At 34.9% G+C, this 23,170-nt stretch overlaps 2 protein-coding genes across 2 annotated transcripts; both read right to left on the minus strand.

Moving 5' to 3' along the window:
- Positions 1-9,046: 9,046 nt before the first annotated feature.
- Positions 9,047-11,830, minus strand: LOC135075386 (odorant receptor 2a-like). The gene is made up of 5 exons (XM_063969832.1): positions 11,043-11,830; positions 10,861-10,960; positions 10,629-10,730; positions 9,643-9,798; positions 9,047-9,145 (listed from the first exon to the last, which is right to left on the minus strand). The coding sequence occupies exons 1-5, from the start codon at positions 11,828-11,830 to the stop codon at positions 9,080-9,082; spliced, it is 1,212 nt and encodes a 403-aa protein (XP_063825902.1). The 3' UTR covers positions 9,047-9,079.
- Positions 11,831-13,137: 1,307 nt separating this feature from the next.
- LOC135075377 (odorant receptor 2a-like) lies at positions 13,138-15,066 on the minus strand. The gene is made up of 5 exons (XM_063969825.1): positions 14,318-15,066; positions 14,138-14,237; positions 13,927-14,028; positions 13,648-13,803; positions 13,138-13,200 (listed from the first exon to the last, which is right to left on the minus strand). The coding sequence occupies exons 1-5, from the start codon at positions 15,064-15,066 to the stop codon at positions 13,138-13,140; spliced, it is 1,170 nt and encodes a 389-aa protein (XP_063825895.1).
- Between the last annotated feature and the right edge of the window lie 8,104 nt (positions 15,067-23,170).

Raw genomic sequence — 23,170 nt, forward strand, 5'->3', positions numbered from 1 at the left:
AACTCGCAAATGTAGAACGCTTTCTATTTTGTATAATTTCTTAATTTGCCGTCCGAAAGCTTAATCAATCATTAATAATTAATGTAAGGATTTCGTGTTCACTTCCAGCTTGCTAATTAAGAAGCAACGTTAAAACACGAACTAATGAAAAAACACCCTTAGTAAATAAATAAATTAATTTAAAAAATATCTTCTAACAAATTAGCCCATAAAGTGTTTTGGATATGTCGCAGGCAAATTGTATGATTCCGCATTTTACAAACGGCGTCGTCAGTTCACAAACGCTCGCTGTTCTATGAAATGCCGAAGGCAAATTGGCGACTCGTTCAATTGATAATTTCGACTATGATTGTTACAATAGGGTGACCATCATAAAACACATGTTGGACAAATCAGACTTTATTTTAGAAACCAGGAATCTATGTATTCAAATAGAACAAACTTAAAATTCGTGCTACTCCTAAAGTAATTAAAATATTTTCGTAACAAAAACAATACTAAACTAATTTAAACTGATGACGTACCTAAGTAACAATAATACAACTTATAAATAATATGGTACTTTCGATTAAAGACAAACGGATAGGTAGGTACACAAAACTATGACACAAAATAAGTTACGATAGTCAGTTCTTTAATTAAGTCCTAGACTGCATCCCACTTAACACCAGATACGATTGTGGTTAATTACCTGCCTTGTTATGCATATTTTTTTTAATTATACCTAGAAGAAGCCATAACACTATATTTTTTATACCAATAATATTCCGCAGCAGTCCTCCGAGCACCAGATTCCATTGTCACCTTAGCGTTTTTTACGTGCGGGACTTTTTCATTTGTCCACGGCTTTTTCACTGCTCCTATTTGTGAATCGTAAAATTTCCTCAATTCACTATAGTAAATGTCTTCAAAACAATGCTTTTTTTGTAAAAAGTCCTTAGAATAAGTACGTTTTCTGTATCACAATACCGCTACTCGACGCCATTTTTCTTGTTATGATAAGCAGCGCCTCGCGTGGTAAGAAAAAGAACTAAATACTTCAATTTGCCGCGGCATTTTGTAAACGGCGATTGAATTGGCTACCAAATTTTGTGGCATATTATAAAGTGCCAAGGCAATTTACATTTTGCCTTCGGCGTTTCATAGAACAGCGAGCGTTTGTGAACTGACGACGCCGTTTGTAAAATGCGGAATCATACAATTTGCCTGCGACAGATACATCACAACTTCGATTGAAGTTTCGATAATAGCGATTGAAATATGTAGATATTTTTTTGAGTATTTTTACACGCGTACTTAAATGTATTTTGATTTGATTTTTTCATGCAAAATTAAAATCAAAATACACATCTCATAAATGCCTAAGCCTAATTTGATGAATGAGTAAATTGGCTTCAACAAAAAGGTGAGTCCCATTTCAGCCAACTAAGCATTTTCTCTGACTTGTGATTATCTAGGCTCATTAAATTTGCAATCCCTTTTAATTAAGACAAGCACAAGGTCTTTCCTTGGAATCTACAATTGTGAGTTTCTTTGAAGGTGGAATTACTATAGGACAGAAATTATATGGTGACGGCCTCAAAGGTAAAGAAAGTAGAACTAGGCAAGGAAAGTAGTAAGGTGCAGTAAGCTCTCTTTATAAAAATTTTGATACAACGATAAATACAAACAAAATAAGATCAAGGTGGTTGTGCTGCTCCTTCTCAGCACTATTAGCCTACTTATTGTTCCGAAGCAGTGGTAGGGTTAAAATTATACTGGGACATGTAAAAGCGCTTTATTATAAGCCTACTTTCATAAAACAAACGACTGTTATTACTTTTTGACTTAACGCTACATATCTACAAGATTGTATTGTGGTTTTGTTTAGTTCTGCAAGAATACGCTACGAAAGGCCATTTCAGATACTTACTACATAAAAGATGCATACATTAATTCCCTATATGTTATGTAGCTATAAAGTTTCACATAAGACAATAATTCTTCTCTTCTCGATCGAGTGTCTCTTTTTAAATCTATACTAATTTATAAATTCGAAAGTAACTCTGTTTGTCTGTCTGTCTGTCTTGCTTTCACACCTAAACCACTGAATCGATTTCGATGAAATTTGGCATAGAGATAGTTTGAGTCTCGAGAAAGGACACGCGCGCGATAAAGTTTTTCTGTGACAGACAAAATTACACGCGGGCGAAGCTGCGGGCGGAAAGCTAGTACCTAAACAATAAAATTATGCCCCCTATTTCCCTAGAGTTAGCCTTTACCTGACTTAAGCCGGGCCTCCTGAACCGTCCTATTTTACCCACGGCATGTACAAATGCAAATGGATGTAGGTTAATTGCGGGAAACGGTAGTTTTTTTAAATGAGATGCAATTAGTGGGTGACGGGCGTCCACCCGCAAAATGGTCCAGAAATGCGCTTTAATTAACAGAGCCTGCAGCCTTCCATCTTGATAATGATATGTAAATAAGAAAAAGAAATGGGATTAATGAGCACGCGGTGGATTCCTTCAAAATAATCTTAAATTTTAAAACTAGGTTCTTTGGTCCATTGAGTTAGTTTTTTTTTATGCATAACAAGGCAGGTATTTGACCACAATCGCACCTGATGTTAAGTGGGATGCAGTCTAGTTTCAGATCATCATATTGAAAAATCATACCATGAACAAAATGTTTGTAACCAAAGGAAACTTGTGGTATTATTAATTCATTTATGTCCGTTTTTACCATCTATTCCTATTTTTTAAGTGACCCCTATGGTAACAAAAACAGGAATATTGTTTTTATAGGGGCCTCTTAAACAATAGGGATTGATGGTGAAAACGGGCATTACCTAGGCATTGATGAAATAAACATTATGTTAGTAACTTAAACAAAATCATCAGACTAAAAGTTTGCTATAAAAAAAGTGTGATAGCGGCCTGAAATTCGAGGAAAATTAACCTTTATCTACCGTGATCAAGGAATAGCATTAGTAACAGGTAATACTAAACTAGACGGACACCTCCTTTTATATCTCAGTGACAGACGTCCTAACCTTTGTGGCTGAGGGTAGAGTCACAGCTTTGTTCTTATCAAGCCAAACTTAATTACGAACTTGATAAAATAATTTATTTAAAGCACCGCACACACGCGGCATTAACAAGAAAACTTGTAACACACAATACGTTAAAATCAAAACGTTCAAATTGTCGGCAAAGTTCTTGAGGTTGAATTGTTGTTTTCTGTTACATGACATAACAAAGTTGTCCGGGACAGGTAAGTTTGGGACCGGGAGAAAATTGTTACCAGCCAGTTTGAGTTCATAAACTCAATGATATTCAGTTTTTCGCGGAAAAGTTTCACCAGATATAAACGAGTGGAATACTCCGCTTTCGTATTTGAAGGTTAAATTAGGCAACTGTTATTGGTGTGGATAAGCAATGCTTATTAAGCATATTCTAGATACATTACGAAGGGGTAAGTATGTTTATTAAAAAGTTCATTAAAAAAAATTAAGAAATGATGATAGTCTAAAAAAAAGAAGCTGTTTAGACAAATATGTAATAGATAAAATGCGTAATGTACTAAATGTCTAAGTTAGTTGTGAATGAAAAGTGTGAACCCATTTTATGGCTTATACATTTTTGATGTCATTGTTAGCAGCTCTCTTGCATTTATCTCCCTTTGTAGTATTGTTCGTAACGAGCTTAAGTTATTTCTCAAATAGTGACAATTTATGATTAGTAAATATTTAATTCTCAAGACTAAGGCTGGGTTGCACCATCTTACTTTGACTGTAACAAACGTCAAAAATCTGTCAAATTCCATACAAAATACGCCGGTTATCGTTATAGTCACGGTTAAAGTTAGGTGGTGCAACTCAGCCTAACTGTTGGAAATTATAATATTCGTATACATTGGAAAATATAGGTCACATGAAAAATGAAAAATAAAGTGAAATTTACATGGATCGCAAAAGTTCCTAGAATCCAGTATTATAGAAATTAACTAAGTACAACCTATTTCCCACTTCATTTCTTGAAACAAAGGGAATTAATTGGATAATAATATGTTCCTTGCTTATTAGCAATTCTGTTTCGACTACACATCAAACAAGTCAGTAATCGTTTCCTTTCAGTTCTATCACCTGCTTTCTCCCAAAGAATATGGAGACGTATTTTCAAAGCAATTTTATTTCAATTCGCATGCGAATTTACACAAATCCTAAGATTAGTTAAAAATCGTGAGCTAGTGATGTCTAATATTTTGACAATATGCCAAATGGTTTTTACTGTTGATGATTAAAGTAATAATTTTAACAGAAAAAATAATTATAATTACTTATAAAGTCTGCCTGTCTGTAATTCACCTCTAAATACACCAAAGGTAATCAAGTGAACCAGCTGATTATGTATAATATATACTATAGTCTGCGCCGATAGTAATTGACAATATTTAGAGATTGTTAATAATAAAACTCGACTTAAATAATTGAGTTAGGTACACTTGGCAATCAAAAATTGTTTACTCAAATCTCTACATGCATAGAGAGTTCTGTCTCAATGTTATTCGCCTTTATTTGTTAAGAAAATTGATACTTTCTACCTCTGACTACACAATACATGGTTCACCGCCGTAGGGCTTCGTTACGGCAAGGATCATCCCCACTCGCGCCACCTATACGAAGAACAAAAGCTGGCTCCCGATCGACTTACCATTACTTTGAAGATATCCGTGACGTTTATTTGTGACACATGTCAAGATTTGACCTCATACAGGATCACACTTGAATCACTTTACCTTACAAATTGCATTACAAAAACCGTGGCAATACTTAGTACTAACTATTCTATCGTATTTAACTGGGAAAAAGGGCAAATTTTTGGTATGGCACATTGTCTCTATTCGATCTTATGGCTAAAAATCGACATAGTAATACAGATGATAAGTACTCACGTCTTGTCCTACAGCAAGAGGTCATAGTTTTTGAGTCGGTTATATTAATGCTAATCCGTAAGGGCTATATTTCACCGGGACACCATGGCGGCGCAACCAGTCGCCGGCTACCAACAAAATGTATACAGCTCTATAGACAGTTACTCACCTGGTGTCCGTTTGGTTGCGCAAAGTTGCATACATTTTGTTGGTAGCGGCGACTGGTTGCGCCGCTATTGTGTCCCGGTGAAATAAAGCCCTAAAGGTAGGAAAATACTCAAAGTAAATTATCTTTCCTAATGCAGAATAATTTCCACATAAAAACCTGACTCAGTAATAAAACAAAATATTTTCCACGTGACATTAAATTCAAATGAATACAGCAAAAATGTACTTAAGTGCCTGCATACAAAGTTTAAGCGATTTTACACGAATAAAGGTGTATAAATTAACAAGACACCCCAACATTAACATAACGAGAAATGTAAATAAGCAATCACTTTTAACCCAAACTCCGGCTCAGTTTAAGCGGTAAAATTTTAAATATTAATTCCCTCTTTACAACTGAAATCGGAAAGTAGCAGAGCTGTATAGATAATTTGAATTTTTAAATAGACGCAAACGATTAATCTTCACCAGCCTCAGGGACTAGAATAACGGTGGGCCCAACGGAAAACAATGCAAGTCGAAAATTTTTAATTTTTTACTTTGTGTATTTTTCGCCCAAAAAATACTTCAATCAAGTATTCAACAGCAAAACAAAAAAGACGAATGAAGACAACTCGTCAAGGAGGCGACTAAATAAAAGGGGTCACGATCCTCAAATTTGAAGAACGCACTTTGGAAGAGGTTATTCAAGTGCAATCAACGACTGAGTGAGATTAATATTATGTTGGTGAAGTACACAAAATATAAAAAATGTAATATAATTTCGCATTCAATTTTGTAAAAAGGGGCCTATCACTAATAAAAAAATATTTATATTATTCATAATATTATTTATTAGTAGCTAGGCCCTTTTTCAGGGCAATTTTCCTCGTCCCAAATATAGCTATATCCTATCAATAGACATACCTGCGCGTAATAAAATTATGCACATAATAAAATATAGAAAAGTGATAAATTTTATACTCTAAACGTTTATAAAATTAAATAATAAGTAATAAGATTTCTTTTCGACACGATGCATTTTTATTGCATCCGAAGCTTAAAAATTTCATTTTTGCGCCCTTGTCACTTTGCGTAGAGACCACCAGTAAGACCGCTCTGAATTATGCACCCGCAATCCAACTTCAAAATTTAAACGTTAATTTTAAAACTTTTGGTAACGGCTCAGTTTCAGTTGTCGTTACTCTTCTTCTTTTACCCCAAAAACAATGAATGCGGTGCTTTATTAAATAAAACTCTAGAAAATTTGTATTATTTGTATTCTATACGACAAACATTAAGGCTGCGTTGCACCACCTTAATTTAACCGTTACTTTAACCTGCACCAGTGATTTTTGTGTGAAGTTTGACAGATTTGACGTTTATCATAGCTATTAAGTAAGATGGCGCAAACCAGTCTATATGCCGAAAAAATATTGACGAGTTAAACAGAACTGATACCCATGTGAAAAAGTATTGACCTGATTAAAATATTGTTCAATCATTTACATTGATTGATTGTGTGCATGTCATGTACTCAATTGTACTCACATGATCCAAACTGTGAAAACTTATTACAATGTAAATGTTTAATACGATGAACTCAGCTTTTGTACAGTGTAATCATTACAAAGCTCATTCTAAACTAAATGTAAACGCGAACTGTTGATATTAACCCTAACTCGGATTCGTGTGTTTACGTTGATGCGGATTGTGTAAATTCTCTTGTTTTTAAATCATTAGCGGTTGACTGTGGTAAGCAAGATTCGCTTTCGCTTCGTTTTCAAATCAAATGGTGTTAACTTGAAGCTCTTTTGTTTGTAAGGCTGATGGTACACAGGTTAAGAGTCTTTAAGACACTGCTATATAAAATTGTAATCATAGGCTTATTCATATTAAAGCACTAGGTTTTTCAATTCCAGGTAGAATTAGCGGTATATATAGTCTTTTAATCAACAATAATGTGATCACACTTCTTAAATGCGATGACCCGCTGTTAAAATTTTTATATTATTCTACCTTTAAAGCTACTCAGCCTAACTGTTTCTACCTAATCGTTTACTTCACTTTCTCTAAAATATATTTTAAGTTTCTATTAAAATTAAAAACTACTTTTCAAACTCCATTTAATTTTACTTTACGTAGTGCCATTAACATTTTAACGTTACTTAAGCACCCTTTCTCATTTACAAAATGAAAACAAAATTACCACACAACCAAAACTAGCGTAAGTCCAACTGCTAACATTATCTCCGTTGAGAAACTCAGCTAATTATTATTTATATTTTTGTTATCTCCAAGATTTGTGTTACGAGGCAACCCATTAGCCGCGGCACGTCTCATGCGAAAATGTGCCAACTACGACTGACATCTGCATAATATCTTACATAGTTATAGTTGGTTACTAAAGGGACTAGAACTGTTAAGATTTAAATAAAATACAACTAAACAATTTTGCAGTCGAGAGCTTTTTAAGTTTTTAATCTTAGAAATCTGTCCTTTACACTCTGTATGGCACCAATAAAATACACCAATTTGAAACATCTAACTGCACGCTAAGAAAGACGTTTCTTTCGTAGCTTTGTAGCATCGTAGCGCTCGTAGTCTCGTAGCTATACAAACAATGTACATAAATTAATGGTAACACCACGTTGAGAAAAAAATCTTGGCACGCAATACTTAGCTTTAAGAAATAAGAAACGATAAATTAAGTTATGCCTGGAATCTTTATTCATTTTTGGCACAAAGCTATTTCACTGGTGATTAGTAAAGCTTTACTTAAGAGCTATTTTCAATGTATAGAACTAGAACTATTTGAAGGGTGGTAATCCACTTACTGTAACAATAATTACGCGCACGCCTGTCGAATTCAATTAAGATCGCGAATTCGCGTTAGTTAAAATTTACAGGTCGGCCATACAACCAAAATACAAATAGTACAGTAGTTTCATTATTTTTGATATTCTAGAAGTTCTTCGTTATTATTTCAATAAAATATGAACTCTACTATTACTAGACTATGCGCTTTCGAGATTGTAAAATATGCTCTGGGAAATCTATTTTTATAATGTTTTTTTCCACAGTTACGTTGATGTTATCTAGAACAGATTATAGTGATGATTTCGTTTTCCCAGTACAAATCTATTGTTAAAAAATCTTGAGCTATTTTTGATAAGTTATAAGTGAGTTTAAGTAAGTCTACTGTAAACATCTTTACAATATCCCAATTCCGCTCTAGGTGTAACATTTAGCAATTCAAATAACTACAATCGTTTATATAAGTCATAGCAATTATCGCTACGCCACGTGACTGGGTTTGATATAACGGCATTAATTGACGATTCCAGCCCGCCTGGTAATGATCCGTGTGCAGGTGGCGTCACCTATTAGTGGAATACGCAAAATTTGATTCGAACGCCTTGATTGCACCGTGATTTGGGCACCTGCGTCGCGAAATACGAGGTCTTTATACAGGTAGAAACAGTTTAATCATGTTTACGATATAAATTATACAGGCAGCGTCATATAGTTCATAACACATAAAGTAGCCAAAAAGTTCGCAACATGTTTTGTTACGATTGGAATAAGGTTGTGTTTTCAACTTTTTGACCACTTGGATGTCACGAACTATTTGACGCTGACCGTAGGTGAAATTATTTGGCACCCAGTCAATCGTTATAATCAACATAGTGTGGCTACAGCCTAAACTCTTTAATATAAAAAGTAACAGTCATCATTACGAACATTGTGTCAAAGTGTTTTACGTTCTGTCAAATATCGATTTCACCGTGATAAAAATAGGCCAAAAAAATAAAGTAGGAAGAAGGTAAGGGTCAACGATTTCATTGACAAACAAAAACTACTGAAGCCATAGTAATATCTATATTAGAGTAAAATCAAAATTTATTGCAATAAAACACGTTCACATTTATAGTGGAATTTAAAAGAATACATTTTCTTAAGATTAAAAATATTTTGTTGAAGCGAGTAATATTTTCAAGCTGCTACATTGTGAAGATTATGCAATTTCTGTTTCTTGAACATTTTTCAGAAGCGTGAAGAACGAGTACGCCAATTTTATGATCTGTAATTTTAAATGAAATATTCAAGATTTTTAGCATGCTTTGTTAACACGAATGTGATAAACCCAAAACATCAGACACCCCAACCTTTAGTTAATACATTTTTGTTAATATATTCAGTAAAATTATAAGTTAATAGTTACAATTATAATATCGACCCAAAATAATAAACCTAATTAATTAAATTGAAATTATGAAATTCATACAGAAAAGAGAATTTCAAAATTATTAATATATTTCTAATGTATTTCTTTGTCCTTTCATATTTTTTGTTTCATACTCAAATCCACTAACTACCTAGTTACCTACCTCTATTACTTAGAGGTATATTTATGGGTCCTTCTATTCACATTATATTATTGCAGCTACTCGTAGCACTGTCAAAAAGACAATGCATTTGTGCACCAAATGCCGTCCGCGTTTCCTCTAAAAGTATCTCTACTCAGACTTTAAAACTAAACTCATTGAGACAAACCCATGAATAAGTCAAGAGTCTCACCGAAGTGAAGGTTTCCAAAGAAAGCGTGAACATCTTGAGGCCGGTGATTACTATGGGTCTGTTTGCGCGCTCTACTAAGAGGCGGAGGCTGCGCTTGAAACTCTCTGAGCGCGGTATCCAATCGGCACTGTACGCGGCCGCCACTAGCTTTTGACTCTAAAAGGTTTAGTTTATACAGTTTACTGAGAGAAATAAAACATTAGCTCTACTCATTTGAGGCGATTACTATGGGTTTGTTTGCGCGCTCTACCTTAGAATATCAAAATTTATGTTCCTAAGAGGCAGAAGCTGCACTTGAAACTCTCTGAGCGCGGTATCCAATCGGCACTGTACGCGGCCGTCACTAGCTTTTGACTCTAAAAAGTTTAGTTTATACAGTTTACTGAGAGAAATATAACATTAGCTCTACTCATTTGAGGCGATTACTATGGGTTTGTTTGCGCGCTCTACCTTAGAATATCAAAATTTATGTTCCTAAGAGGCAGAAGCTGCACTTGAAACTCTCTGAGCGCGGTATCCAATCGGCACTGTACGCGGCCGCCACTAGCTTTTGACTCTAAAAAGTTTAGTTTATACAGTTTACTGAGATAAATAAAACATTAGCTCTACTCATTTTAGGCGATTACTATGGGTTTGTTTGCGTGCTCTACCTTAGAATATCAAAATTTATGTTCCTAAGAGGCAGAAGCTGCACTTGAAACTCTCTGAGCGCGGTATCCAATCGGCACTGTACGCGGCCGCCACTAGCTTTTGACTCTAAAAAGTTTAGTTTATACAGTTTACTGAGAAAAATATAACATTAGCTCTACTCATTTGAGGTGATTACTTTAAGTTTGTTTGCGTGCTCAACCACAGAATAAATGCTCCTAAATTCTCTGAGCACGGTATCCAATCGGCACTGTACGCGGCTGCCACTAGCTTTTAACTCTAAAAGTTTAGTTTATGTTTAAAAGTTCACTGAATAATACCAAAAAACTTTAAAATACCTCATTCATTAGTTCAGCTCCTAATAAACCAGGAAGGAAAATTTCTAGTGTCATTGCTCCTATGTAACATCCCATGAACAACCAATCCTCACTTGCCATTGGCTGAAATACACAACCACACAATTTTATACTATAACATTAAAAAAAATGGTTATTTCCATGTAAGTAGCAGCAACTGCCTTCAACAATTTTTGTCGCTGAAAATATCATAGGTACTTAAAATTACACAAACCATGAGAACTGTACACATAGATAGGCACATAGTGGCTGCGGCCGTCCCATACTGGGCAAATATTGCTGCACTTAGCACGTCTTGAATGTGATCACAGTACCTGAAAGGATTTGTAACATTTGAGGATATTTAGGAAATATTTTAAACCAGAATTAATGTTGGTGTGTGGTGTAGGTACTTACTCCAAAATTAGATCGTAATGCTTCAAACATTTATTCAGCTTTCGCATCATTATAGTTTCTTCATCGTCAGACTCGTTTTCCAAATCAAGTGGGTTCATTTTTAAATTACTCATCTTCCAATTCAACATTCTGAACTGAGCTATGGCCATCAGTAGCAATCCGCAGATAAACGTGTCTATATTAACGTTACCCGATATCAATACAAACAGACCGAAAAATTGGTAAATAAATATCACATTGAAGTATTTATCTCGGACATGTTCAGATAAAAAATAGTACTGGCAGAGAGGCAATTCTAAATCCGCATGGCCGGCTACGTACTCAATGATTGGCAGGAAAAGGAGAAAAAATGATCCTATGTAATAGAATGTGGCACAAGCCCTATAATATTTTAAATAATAAACCTTATTCTTGTTTATAATTTCTCTAGGAATCACGTCATCTCCTTGAAATTCCTCAGAATCCAGCATTTTGAAAGCCTTCTGTATGTCCTCTCGTCTTATTACTATCATAAATATCTTCGATAGACCAGAAATTTCCGTAAAATAAAACATAGCTTGGGCAATGATAATTTCCAATTCAATCGGAGAGTAAAGTAGGCTCAATGTGAAAAGGAACAAGTACACCACAGATGTTAGCGATAAAAAAGAAATATAGTAGCATCTATAGTAAATGGTTGATGTAACTTCTGGCCACCATCCGAATATTTTCCAAAAAAATATGTTCGGCTTGAATACTTGTGATTGGGTATTCGATGATATCACGTCTTTTTCTCTCAAAAGAAACATATTTTAAACTGTAAAATATAAGAATATTTAGTAGGTACTAATATGAACCGAAATTAAATAATTTAATTTTTGATCCATTTTTTAGAGAAAGCAAATGCAAATCATAAACAAATGATATTAAGTAGCGTACAAAAAGTAAAGTAATTAAACAAATAACCGATACCAAACCTCCTTAAAAGCTCTGATAGATTAGTTAATACTTTTATTTAGACTCACAGACGTGTCACAGCTTAACAATACAGCTAGTACTGATGCTTTACCCACAGCTAATGAAAATTAAACACATAGGGTAGGAAAGGCTGTCATTTGGACGATTCATCAATATTTACACGGCCTGTCATTTAGTTCTTTTGCCTATCAATTTGCAATGCAATTATTTGCTTTTCAGGAATTAATACTGTATACTAGAAGTATCTACTTATTGGAGAAATTCAGAATAATAATAAAACACCAAGTTTGTTTGTTTGTACGCAAGTCAAGTCCTTCAATGATTGATCTTAAAATCTAATTATTGAAAGAATTAAGCAACTTTATTTTGACTAACACTGATATTATTAGGTATAGGTACATACAAACATTTTTTTTTAATTGATATGACGATGTATGATAAAGGCACAGGTGATATCTGTAAAAGTCTATCATTATGAAATGCTAGCTTCTTTAAAACTTACCCCATATTTAAGGCCGAGTTGCACCACTAAACTTTGACCGTAACTATAACGTTAACCGGTGTTGTATGGAGTTTGACAGATTTTTGACGTTTGTCAAAGTTAAAGTAAGATAGTGCAACCAGGCCTTAGACGTCATAATAAAACTTGTAAACTGAAATTATTAGGTTACTACAATATTTTGAGTGTTTGAGCAATAAGTAGTAGCCAATTATTTAAATGGGTTTGTCGTGAATAATATTCATGTCACTGACATTAATATTGTATGTATATTTTGATATAAACAGAAGACTTAACCATGTCCTTGTAAGTTGCTCTCAGGACACGCACAGTAATGACCAGGCTCGTTAGCACTATCCAGGAGAGCACAAGGAAAAGCACGAAGTAGCTAACAAAATGTTCTGCATCCTTAGTAGCACTACACAGCAGCACAGCAGTTGGGTAAAATGAATGTGTTATAATGGCATGTTGTGGGCTCGTATTTAGAAAATATGTTCACGATACAATTCAAACTCAAGCATAGGTTATTACTACTCTAGATAGAATACACAGGTAGATACTTAAAAAAATCAATTTGAAATAAATTCGGTTGTTACTACTTTGACAACACTATTAAACAACAACGTAATTATTTGTGAATTACATTTCACGGTCCTGCACTTTCCGCAAAAGAGTAAAGAAAGAATATGCCATCTTCATTATCTGAAAACAAATTAAATACAGAATTAAATTAACTCAAAAATAGTTTGGACGCCTTACAAAGTGTGCAGTTCAAATCACGCTCGACTCGTTGCTATCCTACTAATTTTATAAATGCGAAAGTTTGGTTGTCTGGATGTCTGGATGTTTGTTACTCTTTCACGCAAAAACTACAGAACGGATTTTGTTGAAACTTTAATTATTGTTTGTAACCCAGATTAACATGGCTATAATTTATGCCGATCTGTGACACTAAAGTTCACGCGGGTGAAGCCGCGGGCAAAAGCTAGTTTAAAATAAGGAAAATGAACGCCGAAAACATTTGAGACTCCACTATAAATAAATTTAAAATAAACCTTATTTATGACCTTAAAGGATCTCTGAACCGCGAATTCCTTAAAATTTATATAAGTACCTAATACAACTCGTAGTTTCAGATTAAAAACTTACTCCATTAAATGTTTTCAACGAGAGCGGGAATATCTTAAGGCCCTGGATGACAATAGGAGTGTTGGCTCTCGATATGAAGAGGCGAAGACTGCGCTTGAACGGTTCGGACTGGGGCACCCAATTGCAGTTGTAGGCAGCAATCATTAAATTTTGGCTCTGAAACCATTAAAAAAAATGTTTTTAAGTCAATCACTATGAGTAACTAACGTAATACAAAAGCAACTCTATGACTTTTAACCCTGTGTTAAACTAGGTAAAGAAGGTGTCCATAGAACGTACCTCATAATCCAAGTGTGTTCCCAAATAGCATGGGACGAAAATCTGTGACGTCATCACTGATAAGTATGATAGCATTCCATAGAATATTTCATGTGAAGATACCTGGGAAATTGTATTAGGTTTTCAAAAATGAATAATTTTCTTTAAAAACTCAACAGAAAATGACACCTGAAACCTGAATAAAATACTGTATTTCAGCAGTTGCACTTACTGTTAGCAATCCAAACATTGTAACGCATATAACTGCCGATGCCATAGAAAACTGTATGAACATGACCAAACTTATGATGTCTTGAATATCGTAGCAATATCTGAAATCAACGCAAACCATTTAAAACACCCTAAAACATAAAATGTTAAGATTACCTACAAATCAACCTGAAATACTTACTTTATAATAATATCATAATGCTTTAGTAATTTATGCAACGTTACCAAATCTGACTTGGAGTCAGTTAGGAGAGAATTATTTCTGGATTGTATTTGAGAAAAGTTGTGGCTAAGCAATTTCAGCTGTCGTATCGCCACAAACATCAAACCCGATATAAAGGAATCGATATTTATGTTATATGACATATGGGCGTATATCCCAATAGCTTGATAAACAAACCATAACATAAAGTATCTTTGCTTAATTTCATCGCTGAGGAAATAATACTTGCATATAGGCAACTCAATATCAGCCTTCCAAATGAAGTGTGAAAAAATCGGTAAAATTATAAAAAAGAAATACGAGATGTTTGATACAGCAGCGCAGGCTCTCCAGCAGGTCATATAAATCGACGACATTTTATCCAAAATGTCTTTTCCCGTCGCATCCCACGCTTCAAATTCAGCACAATCGATTAATTTCAGTATCGAGATAATCTTTTCTCTCAGTACAAGGACCATCACTATTTTCGCGACCACTGCCACTTCAGTAAAAAAGAATATGACCTCTCCAATCATCCCTTCAAGGGTTCGGGGCGTGTAAAATAAATTTAAGGTTAGCAAACCATTGTACATAACCGTCGTTATTGAGATGTACAGGAACGAATAGTATTTGTAATATTGCTTTGGAATCTCTCCAGGCCATATCCCGAAAATTTTCCAGAAGAATTTATTGATGTCGAATATATGGGACTGACCGCGTGTTTCCATGGCTGATAGAGTAATGTTCTGACGGTCGTTGAATTAATCAAAAATGCTTTTAAGTATCTCATTTAAAAGGGTTAAATCACCCCTACAATTTCGGACTCAATTACGTCGCCTATTAGCGTTCTTAACCTCCTAATTTCTTAAAAAGTGTGTGTAATAATTTATTCATATTATCTAATTACACAGACTGTGTCGCAGGTTAATTTTCTTCGAAAAGTAATTTAGATAAGAAATGAAACATAAGGCTGATATTCGTATTATTAGCAATCAGTATTTTTATAATAAACAAAGTGAATTATTTGCACAACTCACAGTTGGCTTTGATAATCAAGACTGTTTGAAAACATTGTTAATTATTATTTTTAACATAGTTGCCTGGTTATTTCACAGTAGTAAGCAGGATAGAGTCTCTGGAAATTAATATTTCAATCAAGTATACGTTGGCGAATTCCCGCGCTCGTGCCACCGTCCAGCGCTTGAAGACACTTTGGTATCTCCTGCGTGTAACAAACTTGCTCGAGACTGAGGGTTCTGGTTAAACTAGTGGTACCGTTTTAGTATAATATCCCGGATTCTAAGAGAGGAGTAGATTAAAACAATGGACGTGTTTGCAATTTCAAAAGCAGTGCAACCAACCCTTCTAGTGCGTTTTAATTGCAGGGGTTGGATAGGGACAAGGGGTGATACGAAAGTCTTCGGCGTTTAATTCTTGGAGGTTTGGGATCACTTGCACGGCTCATTGAATGCATACTGATTTAGCTTTTCAATTTAATTAAGTACTCGGATATTGTAACTTTGTCAGAACGTTTGGAGGTTTAAAGATGCGATTGCTATGTAAATTGAGGGGTGTTTCTAAATTCTAAATCCGTTTTAAAACCACATTTAAGCCTAAGTTAATTGTATCACGATCTTAGTTTAAGGTTAGTGATTACTTTAAAAGTTTGCTTATTTTACACAAAATTAACATTCAGAATATTTAATATTTGGGTTTATGCTTCATCGTGAAAATTCAGGATTTTCCGCTATTCTGTCACATAGGCTACATTTTCGGGAAAATCCACCCCGAAAACCATTTTTTCTACAAAATCAGACAAGGGTCATTATTTCCGTGTTACAAAAAGTTAATTCCATCTCCCCCACAATCATTTGCTTGAATAGCAATAACACTAAAACAAAACAAGTCAGGCAAAAAGACATCCTCAGGGCTTCACTCCTTGCTAATTACACCTCTCTGGAAAAATATCTCCCCTAATGTACCAAAGGGGGTACTTTTTTAGAGATATAACAGCAACATCAGATGGCAACATTAAGATAAGTTCACGTCTTTGAGGGAACAGTTCAAAAGTGCAGTGAGTTTTAACAATATTTTGAAATGGGTTTTGTTATTACCACGGGGCTAGATTTTGTTTTTAATTAGAGAAAGATACAAGTCTTATAAGGAAATGGTTTTGCTAATTGAATTTCTTTTTCGGATTATTTTAATTTAAGAAAGAAGAAGAGAGAGTTAGATAAATGCAAAATAATATGTGAATGGTCATTCGAAATTACAGTAGAATCTCGATTATCCGGACTTCGATTATCCGGATATCCGATTATCCGGAGTCATTCTTCCCGGTTCTAATTACCGATTTAGGGTCTGGACCCATCAAAACGGCAAGGCGCTGCCACCGTAACACGGTACAGACGTCGTCTTGATTCATTGTTATAAGAATTTGATTCATCCAATGGTCTAAAATGATGTATTGAAAACCCTTTCTAGTGTAAAAAGTTAATTTTTGTTTGATTTTACTTTGAAATCGATTATCCGGATTTTCGATTATCCGGAACACCCCTTGTTTTAATTGATCCGGATAATCGGGATTCCACTGTAAATTAAAACTTGTTCATAACCCGTGCTTATTTAAAAATTTCAGTTGAAATTCTTTGGGTGCAGAACCTTATAAGGACAAAAATTCACATTCAATAGGTCCTTTTTAGGACACTTATACACGTCCAAAATAGCTCTCCCAGGCATTCATTCAACCTAACGCTACGAGAATCTCTGCAAAAGCGTAAAAGTCCCAAAGCTTTGATATATCTGAAGTATCCTATTCGCTTAACCGATCCAATCATGCTGATATTAAAACGGCCCTAAAACGGCATCAACTTTACGATTTCAGTCTTTATGGGTAGACGAAACGAAAAAGAGGTTAATGTGTTTTCCTCCGGGACATGTGTGTAATGCAAGTCACTAAACTAATTATAATTTACCAGCTTTTAGCTCGTGACTTCAGTAGTTTATTTCGCTTTTAAAACGCGCTGCAACTTATTTCTGAGGTCTGGTGACCTAAAAAGCTTACTTAGCTTCTGGGATCCTTGAACGTATGAGTTGAATAGTTTGTGAAGTTAACGTTAATTTGATGACATGTTGTTAATGTGGGACGGAGGTTGCTTAACTTAATACGATTTTTGAATTTGTAGAGAAGAAAATTTGTCTGTATTGCAGATAATAATGAAAGGCGCCCATTTGAAAATCAATTCATGAGTCATCAGTTTTTGCTCATAAATTCACTTTGAATCGTGATATCTTTATGTTTATGCTATCCATGACCATAAGATTCCAATATTCATAGCTCATCGTTCATTCTACTCTCTCAATATATTGGATACTCTTTCTTGAAAAATAAATTATTTACTTCTTATTTTCCTTGACAGCATGAGGTAAAATTAATTTTATATCTTTTTGTACATAATTATGAAGTCTTATCAAGTTAAACACTGCATCTTATGTAGCCGAAATACGTGTCATTTTGTAATAAAAATGTAAAGTCTAATGTGCTAACTGTACGTGACGGAGACTGGCATCTTGAACTGGGTCAAAGGCAGTTCATGATAGATGCGTATTCTGAGCCATAATTTATTGCTACAGTCGAATACAAAATTATACTTATAATCATAAAACATACACTCGAAAACATAACCCTCCTTCTGGTGCAGTCGGGTAATAATAAAATATACAATGGTAAATTGGGCCAAATCGGACTAAACCTTTTAAAGAACCACGTAGTAAAACCTGGAGGTAATGAAACTGTCATCATTATTAAACGATTAAAGTAAATTAATATTAATGTTTTTTTTCCATTCCCAAAATATAACTATAGTCTATCCAATATAGCTTGATTAGAATGACGGCTGTCAAACGAATGTGAATAGTGATGGGTATGTTTCGTACGGTTCACATAGATGTATCGATAAGTTTTCGAAAAAATGATATGAAAAAATGCACCCAATTTTTCTTCATATATCTTTATTCATAAAAATGACAATTATGATTTAAATTTAAAGACAGTAAAATTTAAAATTCATGTCAAGGGTGTACAACCTAAGTCGTAGTCATTATCATCAGTGTTCTTCAGTGGTTTTTTCCTCTCGCTAGAGGGCGGTGGGCATCTCTTCTAGAGCAACGGTGCTATGAATACCCAAAAAATTACCGGTGATTGATTTCCGATGTTTGATTATTTAAGAATGAAATGTTTTTTGGTTTTTAATAGTGAACATTTAGAAAAACGCATAACTTGACTTAAATATGTTAAAAAATGAGTTAGAAAAAAAATTTGTTAAATATGTTAAAAAAATAGTTTTAATTTAATATGACATTTGTCGATATGTCCCAACACTAACATTTTTGTAACTCGAGATAACCTTGTAGAGACGTCGTTAATACTCTAGCTTGATTTTTATAATTTCGAATTACTACTTATTGGTGTAATTTAACGCTGCATTTACACGAAATTATCATTTTTATTGGAAGCACTGTCGTCGAAAATATTGTTTGTAGGTCAGACGTGAATTATTTCTTGTCCGCCAATATTTTGCTCTCATTGATCGCTACTACAAAGTTATGTCGTTACTTTTGATGACAGCTGTCATTCTAATCAAGCTATATTGGATAGACATATCTGTTCGAAAAGAAAAAAAAATTAAATGAAAATGGAAGGGAAAAAGAAACTGTGGGTCTAGTCAAAACGCACTTTTTAATCGAATCGAAAATCGAATCCGTCAAAACTCCATACAAAAAAGGGGCTTTTCGACCACTTTTCGACTGGTTTGCGATTATAATTTGCACTTTGTCTAGTCAAGCAGCAACACTATTGGATTGGATCTTCACCAGAGACTGACCAAGGAAGTTTAAAACACCTGTCAAAGTCGACGACATAAATGGTCAATATTTTAAATTGACCATTTATGTCGTCGACTATACCGCAAAGGTATTATAGAGTACTTTCGCATTGACGGATGGGCCATGTGTGACCCCAAACATACCTTGTCGTGTACATTACAAGCTTCCATTACAGTAATATATTGCCAACATGCTTTATGTAGATCCTATTACGGAGGTTGATTGAGGTGACTTCACTTATGTAATTCTACTTAGGGAATTTGCAACTAAGATAAAAACCTGTACATCAAAGTTATTTATTGAATTTCTCGAGACTACGAGTATTTGCTACGTTAAAGGCTCTGAAAACAACAGGCTCAGCAAGTGACAGGCAGAGTCGTCTACCTAAAATTATTTTTAGGGAGACTCTTACAAAAAAACTACTTACTTCTATCATGTATAAAATACCATGATTTTGGCTTTATTTGATTAGCCATACATAATTATTACAATCACTGGGCATTATGAGGTTACCCGGTTTGAGAGTCTCAGGCTTTTAAAGAGCAAATTTTATTAAATATCTAGGGTATATAGCGTCACCGTCGTGGCAGAATTAAATAACTGACACTTTTGGCAAAAACCACTTTTTCCACTTTTTGTATAGTAGAAAGTGTTACCTATATTTTGATCTTATTCTCGTGGCAATATCTATGATATTTCCAAAGATATCTTCAGTTTAGTGAAACTATTGACCATAAATTACAACTCTGTTTGTTGTAGAATTTACGTGGTAAAACTGAATAAGTGACTTTATTTAATTCTGCCACAACTCACTGCGAACGTTGCTTCAAAATACTTGTACTAAGAAAGTCAACAAGTCACTTTATTTAATTCTGCCACAACTCAATCCGAAACATTGCTTCAAAATACTCGTACAATTGTGTTTTTGATTTATTTCATTTTTGTAACATTACTTTAAATGTTACTTTTAATTTCAATGTTCATTACTCAGATGTTGAATCTGGATAGTTACCTTCATCATTATCATAATTTCAGCCATATAGGACGTCTACTGCCGAACATAGGTCTCCCCCAATGATTTTCAATATGACCGGCTGGTAGCGGTCTGCATCCAGTGCTTTCTTGCTACCTTTATGAAGTCACCGTTGTGCTTTCTGGTACGTGCCCTCCACTCCAGAACCTTGCTGCCCCATCGTCTGTCAGTTCTGCGTACTATGTGCCTTGTCTCTTGTACAGAAAAACCGAGCATAGCCCTCTTCAAAGCACGCTGTGCAACTTTGAGCTTATTTATAAGGCCTATAGTAAGAGGCCGCGTTCCTGAGCCATACATCATCAGTGGTAACACATACAGATCGTAGATTTTCGTCTTTAGGTACTGAAATATTTTGGATGAAAGGATGTTGTGTAGTTTCCCGAACGCTACCCAGCCGAGTTGGATTCGACCTCTTTCTCTACCTAGTTGAAACGTTTGTCCGAAGTAGACATACTTGTCAACAATCTCGAGATTCGAGCTCCTAACCGAAACTGGGTAGGGCGCAACATAGACATTCGACAAAACTGACAAAAGCTTCGTTTTTCCATGTTGTTCACCCGAAGGCCTACCTTTTGGGAGATTAAGGTCTTCGAGCATTGTGCCGAGGTCTTCCAGTGATTTTGCACTGACCACACAATATCGTCGGCAAACCGAAGGTGAGTGATGTACTCGTCGTTGATGTTTATGCCGAATCTTTTCTATTCAAGGAGTTTGAAAGCGTCTTCCAATGCAGCGGTGAATAGTTTCGGAGATCCGGAGATATAACATCTCCCTCATGCCTCGCTGCAGAGGAATCGCCCTCGTACTCCACTCCTGTACTCGGACCAACATGGTGGCGTGTATAAGCACTTCAGCACCTCGATATGTACCGATACTTTTCAGAAACCGGCTTGTTCGGGAGGCTGGAAGTCATCGAACCTACGCGCGAGATCATTCGTGATAACTTTAGAAAACAGCTTGTAGACATGACTTAGAAGTGAGATTAGTCAGTAATTCTTCAGCAAGGTTTTATCCTCTTTCTTGAAGAAGAGACCACCACGCTTCTGTTGCATGCCTCTGGCGTTGTTCCCTGGAGTAAGACGAAGTTAAATAGTCTCTGAAGGACTTGACTTTAATATCGATGTTCCACCCGCGTTCAGAAGCTCCGAGGTTATTCCGTCATCACCCGGTACCTTGTTGTTCTTTAGGTGTTTGAGAGCCATCCTGTCCATAAATCCATAAAGCTGTCCATAAAACTTTTCAATCTCACCCAGAACCTCGGCTTTTGTTGACGTTACACTACCTTCCGCAGTCTTCAGCTTCGTAAGCTAGCTTCTCCCAATAGAGTAGTCTCTTGCGAACACTTTCAAGCCTTGGTTCCGCTCTATCGCCTCTTTAATACTATTTGTATTAAAGTTGCGAACATCATGTTGCAAGGACTTCCATATCTGTCTATTGAGCTGCCGATGTGCCTTAGCGTCAACGGAGATCTGCAGAGACATTGAACGTCGTTCTGCTATGACGTTGAGGGTAAGGAATCCCTATGGATCCCTAGGGAGAGATCCCTATTACAGTTTTATTGTTTTTGGATTATTTTAATTTTGATATTCATTTCCATGTTGGTTCTTTCAATTGTATTTCAATGTTATAGGAATCTGATGTTGATGGTTACCATACCAATTTGTTAAAAAATTATAGGTATTAAATAAGTAGGTATATTCTAGTATTACTTAACAATTTTACAGATTTTGACTAAAATTGCATTGACAAAACAAATAAAATAAAATGAATAAATCAACATTTAGGTCAATAAAAGTGTGGCAAAATTAAACAAGTGTACTTATTCAATGGAAATATTCGTTTTTGTAATACCTTGGTTGAGGCAAAACTAAATAAGTGACATACAAAAACTAAATAACTGCAACTTAGTTGTAAAATACGGTTGTGGCAAAACTAAATAATTACATTTTTTATTTTTTTATTTAAAATAATACAAAGTAACATCATCGAATACTATTGAATTAATAAAGGTAAATTTGCTGTTTAAAATATCAAAAGACCGACAGTAAAATATTTTAACCCTTAAAAGTTATCGCCATTTTTAACGAAAAAAAACACAAAAACGTGAATATCTCGCAACTTTGGTTTTGTCAGTTATTTAATTCTGCCACGACGGTGACGATAGGTATATATTGAATGTAGTCCTATTTAACCATTGATCATCAAGTTTGGTCAGATACGAGTAGTTTAAGACATAACAGAAAAAATATAATTTTGAATGTTTTTTAAACCGGAATTCTGCTTAGTTATTGTTGCGGGAAAATCCACACACTTCTGTATCAATAGCAAAAGCCCAACATACCCACTTTAAACCTTCATGACACGGTAATGTCTGGGCACATTATGCGATTTGGATTCATTCACCACTCCTGACCTACTTCCAACCGTCATTTACCTTTTTATATCACCAGCCTGTGGATTTTAGTAGCCTTCTGATGGTGTAGCACAAGTTATGATGCTCTTTAGTGCGTTTGTCCCAGCCGTGTAAAGTTACAAGCGTTGTATTTTGTTCGTGCAGTTAAAGTAAACAAAGTAAAGGGAGTACCTAATGTTTTAGACAGTTTAATGATAAAACGAAACAGTTACGGTCTAAAAAGATAAGTTTATAGCAAAAATCATACACAACCTGTCCTACTTTTTATATTTGTCGAACATTAGTGACATGGAAAATCTAACTGTACTCTTGGGCCTAAGCTGATAATTAACAGGTATTCGTCAAGAGAAAAGTTCTTTCTGGCAAAGGCTCATTCCTGTGGAGTTAAAATAGTGCATCCAGTGCCCATTTCATTCCAACTTGATTAAAATTGTAGGAAGCCATTGGAAATAGATTACCATGGACCATCGTCCATAAATAAGGTTTTTGTGTAAAGTCCTGC

The sequence above is a fragment of the Ostrinia nubilalis genome, chromosome 1, assembly GCF_963855985.1.
Source record: "Ostrinia nubilalis chromosome 1, ilOstNubi1.1, whole genome shotgun sequence".
In the NCBI taxonomy this organism is placed as follows: Eukaryota; Metazoa; Arthropoda; class Insecta; order Lepidoptera; family Crambidae; genus Ostrinia; species Ostrinia nubilalis.

Excerpts from the sequence above, each read along its gene's own strand:
- LOC135075377 (XM_063969825.1), bottom strand. The coding sequence starts at position 15,066 with ATGGAAACACGCGGTCAGTCCCATATATTCGACATCAATAAATTCTTC. Across the intron at positions 14,238-14,317 it reads CATTATGATATTATTATAAA|ATATTGCTACGATATTCAAG; the intron begins GTAAGTATTTCA and ends CGTTGATTTCAG. Across the intron at positions 13,804-13,926 it reads GAACACACTTGGATTATGAG|AGCCAAAATTTAATGATTGC; the intron begins GTACGTTCTATG and ends TAATGGTTTCAG.
- LOC135075386 (XM_063969832.1), bottom strand. The coding sequence starts at position 11,830 with ATGTTTCTTTTGAGAGAAAAAGACGTGATATCATCGAATACCCAATCA. Across the intron at positions 10,961-11,042 it reads CATTACGATCTAATTTTGGA|GTACTGTGATCACATTCAAG; the intron begins GTAAGTACCTAC and ends AAATCCTTTCAG. Across the intron at positions 9,799-10,628 it reads GAGCTGAACTAATGAATGAG|AGTCAAAAGCTAGTGGCGGC; the intron begins GTATTTTAAAGT and ends TAAACCTTTTAG.